The sequence below is a fragment of the Micropterus dolomieu genome, linkage group LG17, assembly GCF_021292245.1.
Source record: "Micropterus dolomieu isolate WLL.071019.BEF.003 ecotype Adirondacks linkage group LG17, ASM2129224v1, whole genome shotgun sequence".
Taxonomy (NCBI): domain Eukaryota; kingdom Metazoa; phylum Chordata; class Actinopteri; order Centrarchiformes; family Centrarchidae; genus Micropterus; species Micropterus dolomieu.
In genome coordinates this window covers 37,942,948-37,950,775 of record NC_060166.1, presented here as the reverse complement: position 1 = coordinate 37,950,775, position 7,828 = coordinate 37,942,948, and the positions used below count along the sequence as shown (strand labels likewise).

Below are 7,828 nucleotides of genomic sequence, written 5' to 3'. Positions count from 1 at the left end.
GAAACACACAAAACAATACACCCTCACAACACGGGAAACACACAAAACAATACGCCTTCAACACGGGAAACACACAAAACAATACGCCTTCAAAACACGGGAAACACACAAAACAATACGCCTTCAACACGGGAAACACACAAAACAATACGCCTTCAACACGGGAAACACAAAACAATACGCCTTCAACACGGGAAACACACAAAACAATACGCCTTCAACACGGGAAACACACAAAACAATACGCCTTCAACACGGGAAACACACAAAACAATACACCTTCAACACGGGAAACACACAAAACAATACGCCTTCAACACGGGAAACACACAAAACAATACGCCTTCAACACGGGAAACAAACAAACAGCTCATTGTTTTGTGTGTGAATGTGTTACCGGCTTATGTATTTCTCCAGCATTTCCTCGGAGATGAACGGCTCGCCGCTTGGCAGTGCTTCATCGGTGGACAGCCAATAGGAGTAGCCATTGCGTTCGGCGTAGAGACAGGTGCTGTCAGGGCTACAGAACAGGAAGGGCATGGTGGTAAAACGAGGTAAACAACTCCCTAATGTACCTGAAGAGAGAGAGAGAGAGAGAGACTGTTTTTGTAAAGTATGTTTTATTTGTTTATTTATTTAATTTATTCTTTTTATTATTATCTTTATTTATTATCATATTATTTTTTTATATTTATGAGCAAAGTCATCAGCAGCTACTGCTGTCCCATGTAAAAGAGAAAAACTATGATGTCCTTCTGAAAAGTAGTATGTAGAATAAAATACTCAAATGAAGTACAAGTACCTTAAACCCGTTCATAGGTACAGTGCTTGAGTAAATGTACTGAGCTATGTTTCCCCACTGGTCTCATACCCAAGTCTTGTCCGTGAGCTCGGTTGTTTCCGTTGATGAACAGCAGCGAGTATCCGTCATATATCTGAGCCGATCCTGCAGGGCATTCTGGGATATAGCGTTCCTGGCTGTGTCTGGTGAAAATGAAGCCGTCCATCTCTGGTGCACTCTCGCAGAAACCTTGATTACCCTTAATGCCTTTACGGCCGACGTCACCTCGTCGACCTGCGGAACCTGTCAATACAGAGTCAGGATGTCTGATGATCGTCCAGCGGCTCAATCGGGCGTCTTAGATCGAGGACAGTCCGGAGCACAGTTATCAATTTATAGTCGAGTCAATTTTGTACTGTAGCAAGTGTCCATTTTAAATAAACTACAAAACTAATTAAACTATTCATACTGATGAACCTATGCATCAAAAATAAAGAAAAACACGTCTACAAAAATAAATGTGGGCAGCCCTCAAGAATCCAGGCAAGTCCAGACAAGGCTTGAGTTATCAGAGAACTAGTGAGCATTTGGGACTGTTTAAAATGTTCTGCACAAGTTTAAAATCAATGACAAAACAATTAATGAACAATAAGAAACTCTTTAAACTCCCTTTAATTTACAGAGCCTGAAGTATTTCCAGTGTTTGTTTTGTGGTTCTGCTAACAAAACATCAGATTTCCTACCCTTTTGTCCGGGGAATCCTTGTTCTCCCTTGTCCCCTTTCAGTCCAGGACGACCACCCTGTCCTTTTTTACCATCACTTCCTCCGCTGCCCTTAAGACCTGCAGCCGCAAAACATAGAACTGCTTCTAAAAATCCATTTACGCCGTTTGTATCTAAAACAGCATTTACGCTGCTCACACCTAAAACCTGAAGATTGAGACTTCAAGACTCACCTGGACCTCCAGGTCTCCCTGGAGCCCCTGGGGGTCCGATTTGTCCTTTGGGTCCTGGATCTCCAGCTGAGCCTTTATCTCCTGGCGTCGCCAACACGTCAATGGGTACGTCTTTCCCTTTCTTGCCTGCAGGGAGCAGTGTTCAGTACTACATTTGGTGTTTCTACCAGCACACAGTATTCAGTACAGTGTTTGATCTCAACTAAAGCTAGGACTTCCCAACTTCCCTTTATTTATTACACGAAACCCACAATTACTATGGTGTGGCTGATTTACCAATCAGTGGCCTAGCTATCAATTAAAATCACTGAACTATACCCAAAAAATATGTGACGTCTTGGAATTCTAACTATTGTTCTTTACATTACAAAAAAAACCCTGCTATTCTGGCTCCTACACACCCGACGCAGTACACTGTAGTGTAAGTGCTCAGTAGTACTGTGTCGCAGCAGTGTTCAGGTGTGTGGCTGCTGTGATTGGACCGTTTGCTATGCACTGTGTGATGTCACTGTTACCTCTCCTCCCAGGTGGTCCTGGACATCCCGGTGGTCCGCAGTTACCTGGGGGTCCGCACTCCCCTTTCTGACCTGGAACACACAAGGAGCCCACAGAGGTTAATGTTAAATTGCCCAATAAAAACATTTGACTTCACAGGACGTCACCGCCGGCTGTAAAACACCATGGACGCTGACTGATGAATGTACGTGTTTGGCAGAGGGCACTCCTGGTTTGGAGTTGTTCATTTTACTGGTTATCTGATTGGAGTTCTTACCAACAGGTCCTTTGATACCATCTGGTCCCATCAGGCCTTTGTGTCCACATGTGCCTGGCGGTCCATCCCTACCCTGTTAACGATGACACTTGTGTTAAATTCCCTCACAGCTGTGTTTAAAGACTATGCTGTTTAATCCAACACACATTTGATTCTGTTCAGCAATAAATCTTATATTCTGCTCTAATTCTTACTAGATCCTTCCAATCTTCCAGTAAAAGATGATTGGACACCGAGTTCGTATGGACTTAGTTGAGTTTCTGTGGTTCATTATAACTATGGGATGCACTGACCGGGTATCCTGGTAAGCCAGGGTCACCAGGGCCACCAGATGGTCCTGGGTCACCTGTTGCTCCGTTACATCCCTTATCTCCTTTAAAACCAGGACCTGGAGGACCAGGAGGACCCCGACAGCCCGGCGGACCTACAGAGAGAGAGAGAGACTTGATTATTTTCACATATTGGCTCCCTCAGATTCAGCAATCTTGTTCTTCAAACCTTCATTCAGAGCCACATATCATGTAATGAAATCTAGCTTATCTGCCTTTCTATGCAGATGATACAGATTTATGATTATATGATTTTTATTGGCCAGAACTAAAAGGCAGCAATGGGCCAAATGAGCTAAACTGCTGTTGCTGCTGTGTTGTGAGTCTACAGCCATGCTAGCGGCTCTGTGAGGCTGTACGCAGACACGGCGGCGATTTAAACTAAACCTTAACATCAAAGTACAGCTGAGGTTGATGAGAATGTCAATAGTTGTGCATGTATTTGGTCATAAACCAGGTTCCAAGATGCCTTCAGTGCACTGGGACACATCATCAATGACGTGACCTTGAATTCAACAACAAATACCCTCACCCAGACGATCCAGTGAGAGCTGATGAGACCCTGACTTGTGTCAACAATACCCCACAGATCTCTCTTCTGATCCAGAGTGTGGTTCTGTGATGTGGTCCTGATAGCTCTCCTATTCGCAAAGCATCTACATCCACCCTCTGTGGGTAAACAGTGAGCTCCACCAGCTCACTGGACCTGATAGTTGGCCTTCTTCCTCCTGTGGGCCTCTTTGATCTGATCCTCTCAGGGTCCAGAAAGTGCTCAGAGGAATGGGACTTTGAACATCAAGATCATAAGCTCCAGAACACTTACCGAATGGACCTCAATGTGGGATTGTTTTGTCAGTCAGCTCTTTGTTTCATCTACTCAATGTCTCTCATCACCTTTGGGTCCTTGTGCTCCAGGGAATCCAGTTTCTCCTTTGCCTCCTTCAGTGCAGATTCCCTCGCTGCCGGAACAACCAGGAAGACCAGGTGGTCCAGGAGGACCAGGATAACCTGGGTCTCCCGCAGGACCACATGGACCAGGAGGACCACAGGGACCAGGAGGACCCTTCTCCCCAGCACACCCTGAGGAGACCACATAAGGTGGAGAGTGTGTGGTTTATTTCTTCTTCTTTATTTCTGAATGAAAATTAAACTCATAATCACACCTGAGGACTCACCAGGTTGACCTTTATCCCCATCTTGACCTCGGGGTCCAATTCCAGAAGCTGGGGAAAGAAAATTAACCAATCAAAAGAGAAAGAAACAGACTGGGTTATGAGCTGAACCAGAAACGTTAACTGTTGTCTGATCACTGTCAAATCCAGTCCAGTCTCACCTCCCATGGCTCCTTTCTCTCCAGGAGGTCCAGGTATCCCATCCTGTCCCTGGTTTCCTCTGGGACCAGCTGGACCGGGATCTCCAGGAGCCCCCTTGTTACCTGAAATAAAGATAATTAACCCACTGAGAGGATGTATGGCAAACCTGATGGCATTAACGGTATTGTAACACTTGTTTAAGTACCTGTAAGGCCGTTGGGCCCCGGAGGACCATTTTCCCCTGGAGGGCCATCAGAACCCCTTTCACCAGCAGGCCCAGGCTGACCTGAGACAGACACAGAGGCTTTCATTCAGCTTGAGGAAGGTGTTGTTATCTATGTTGACTTGATGTATTAACTGTATTTAAACTGCAGATGATGCATAAACTGTGATGAATTGGACCTCTGAATCCTGGGGGTCCAACATGCCCTTTGGGGCCACAGGGGCCACAATTTCCTGGTGGACCTATGTTTCCACTTTCCCCTTGTTTCCCCTTCACACCAGGAAATCCAAGACATCCTGGAATCCCCTGTGAGGAGGAGAAGGCACTTTATTGTTGTTTCAATTTACACCTATCTTAAAGGAGCTTTTACATCTATAACAGATGATTTCCAGGTCGTAAATTCACAAGTATTTCAAATGATTGAAACATATAAATAAATAAAGAGGAGACAAAATTTTTTTTAATCTTTTGCTCTTTTTTGTATGCTCCTGAAAGTCTTTGTGTCAGGGGTTAAATACGAAACTCTCCATTTATTTATTCTTCATTTATCTAATTATTCTTTTACCAAAATAAACTTAGAAAGAAGCTTAGAACAGCATGTGCAGGGTTTTTCCACAGCGCTGTTTAGTTTTACACATGCAGCTGGCGCTGGATTAATAAACCATCTGCTGTGTTGGTTTGACTGCGCAGAACGCTCCACTACAAAGCTCGCACTACTGGGAGAGATGACTTCCTGTTATTTCTCACAATATAATAGCTGTTTGTGCTTGAAGTGTGCTGGTATTCACCAGCAGTGTTGGGCAGTAATGCGTTACTAGTAACATATTACTATCCCCAGTAACTAGTAGTGTAACTAATTACTTTTCTAAAACAGTAATATTATTACTAGTTACTAATGCAAGTAACGCTGCGTTACTCGTTACTGAACGCAACATCCTTGACGTAAATCCACGACTGTGCGACAGCTCAGCTGGACCGGACTTTGTTGTTCATGTTGCTGATAGCCAAATGAACGAGGGAGAGAGGCGTTCTTTCCACAGCTGGAAGTAGCTGCTGCCATTATTGTGTCAGTCTAAGATGCAAAGAACATTGTCGTCTACTGTAAACTCTATGCGACCAGCAAAGATCTTTCAACCATGAACATTTCTACATCTGATTTATTGAAGCATCTGCTGAAGCAGCACAGCAACGTGAAACTTGTACAAAGAAACTCCAGCAGCTGCTGTCACTGATGCTCGGGAGAAAGCGGCGTTAACGTAACGTTTTGTAACTACTGAATACTGCTCTTATAAACAGGCTACATGTGCAGTAAAACCGGTGTTTAAAAGTCTGGATTTACTAGCTTTATTTTTTTTTTTTCAGCCGGTGGTGTTATGAAACGTCAGGACTAGGCTATATGCTTTGGAAAAACCACACTCCTTGCTGCTGTTATGGATATGATGTAAAAAAGTCAGGAGACTGCTTTGTTTGGGTGTGAAGGACGGTGGTAGTGAAAGCTGTGTTTCCCATTATTAGCCAATAATTTGGATAATTATCAATGCGGACCGCCACATTGATTTTCTAAATTTTTACTAGGCGTATTTAAATTTATTTTTGAGCTGTATTGAGGAGCATATATTCGTGCAGCACCTCCTGGCTCAGCTCACTCCCTCTTTCTCCCTCTCTCTAGTGAACACCGCTGCACAAACCTGTCTAACGTTAGAATACCCCTCTCCCCGTCATTCTGTGGGAAACACTGAAAAGTAATATAGTAACATAACTAGTAACGTAACGTTATTTTTATCACCCAGTAATAAGTAAAGTAGTAAAATTACTTTTTTTAAGGTGTAATAATTAACTAACAATATATTACAATTTCTGAGTAACTTGCCCCAAACCGTTCACCGGTACTGTCCCTTTTACATTTTACTCTTTGGCGGTCCAGCACCGATCCTCTCCTCTGCCCTCTCCAGATCAGGTTCTCTGGGCTCTACATGACGCTCACCTGTTCCCGTTCTCCCCTGCCTGCTGATCTCTGCAGGGAGATCGGAAGCCTTTCATGCAGCCCTGTGTATAAAGCTCATCAAAGTCACTTTTCGCAAAACCGTTTGTTCTTTATGCAAGGTTTTTATTACTGATGAGTTAGTAGGCTACTTTGCATAAACAAAAGAGAGACTGACCACCAAGTACAGTATTTGTCTTGCACAATAATTGAATAACTGAAAACAACCCACAAAAATGAAACTACTGTTTTGTCCAACTGGAATTTTTGTGGTGTAGGCTAATATCAGAGAGGGGTTTTATTTGTGAAACAGCTGAATCTCAACTAATAAACTATTTGTAAGCAAATTATCCAAATCACATGCAAAGTCACCCCCCAAAGGCCCATTCTGAGCCAGGAAAAACCCTGATGTGTTCCTGAAATGTGGTTGTCGGGCTGAATTAGGGGAAAGGAATAATTGTAAAAAAAAAAACAAGTGTGACAAAAAAATTTATTTCAGAGAAGAGAAGAGAAGACCAGTTTAACATATTCAATCATTGAGGGGAAAAAAAACTCGTAGACACTGTTGGGCAATGGCAAAAATAAAGTAGAACATCATCTGCATACAAGGATAGCAGGTTTGGGGTAAAAACCCCTGAAATTAATTATTTACAAGACATCCTATAAATATTAACACTCCAGCCAACCATTTGTCTTTTCTGCAACTAATTATACCAGCTAAACCTCTAGTTTGACACACCAGCATAAATTGAAACATATATATATATATATATATATATATATATATATACAGTGAGGAAAATAAGTATTTGAACACCCTGCTATGTTGCAAGTTCTCCCACTTAGAAATCATGGAGGGGTCTGAAATTGTCATCGTAGGTGCATGTCCACTGTGAGAGACATAATCTAAAAAATAAATTGCAGAAATCACAATGTATGATTTTTTAACTATTTATTTGTATGATACAGCTGCAAATAAGTATTTGAACACCTGAGAAAATCAATGTTAATATTTGGTACAGTAGCCTTTGTTTGCAATTACAGAGGTCAAACGTTTCCTGTAGTTTTTCACCAGGTTTGCACTGCAGGAGGGATTTTGGCCCACTCCTCCACACAGATCTTCTCTAGATCAGTCAGGTTTCTGGGCTGTCGCTGAGAAACACGGAGTTTGAGCTCCCTCCAAAGATTCTCTATTGGGTTTAGGTCTGGAGACTGGCTAGGCCACGCCAGAACCTTGATATGCTTCTTACAGAGCCACTCCTTGGTTATCCTGGCTGTGTGCTTCGGGTCATTGTCATGTTAGAAGACCTGGCCTCGACCAATCTTCAATGCTCTAACTGAGGGAAGGAGGTTGTTCCCCAAAATCTCGCAATACATGGCCCCGGTCATCCTCTCCTTAATACAGTGCAGTCGCCCTGTCCCATGTGCAGAAAAACAGCCCCAAAGCATGATGCTACCACCCCCATGCTTCAC

At 43.2% G+C, this 7,828-nt stretch overlaps 1 protein-coding gene across 1 annotated transcript in view; it reads right to left on the bottom strand.

The window, feature by feature from the left end:
• The window catches only part of col4a3 (collagen, type IV, alpha 3), a 79,098-nt gene that overhangs the window by 6,842 nt on the left and 64,428 nt on the right, over window positions 1-7,828 (bottom strand). The window contains exons 39-51 of the mRNA XM_046072881.1: window positions 4,554-4,680; window positions 4,357-4,437; window positions 4,172-4,273; window positions 4,014-4,061; window positions 3,733-3,918; window positions 2,803-2,933; window positions 2,510-2,582; window positions 2,253-2,324; window positions 1,738-1,863; window positions 1,525-1,623; window positions 872-1,084; window positions 398-575; window positions 268-279 (exon numbers count right to left, since the gene is read on the bottom strand). Coding sequence (XP_045928837.1) covers window positions 268-279; window positions 398-575; window positions 872-1,084; window positions 1,525-1,623; window positions 1,738-1,863; window positions 2,253-2,324; window positions 2,510-2,582; window positions 2,803-2,933; window positions 3,733-3,918; window positions 4,014-4,061; window positions 4,172-4,273; window positions 4,357-4,437; window positions 4,554-4,680 — 1,448 coding nt within the window. The remainder of the gene's footprint in view (window positions 1-267; window positions 280-397; window positions 576-871; window positions 1,085-1,524; window positions 1,624-1,737; window positions 1,864-2,252; window positions 2,325-2,509; window positions 2,583-2,802; window positions 2,934-3,732; window positions 3,919-4,013; window positions 4,062-4,171; window positions 4,274-4,356; window positions 4,438-4,553; window positions 4,681-7,828) is intronic.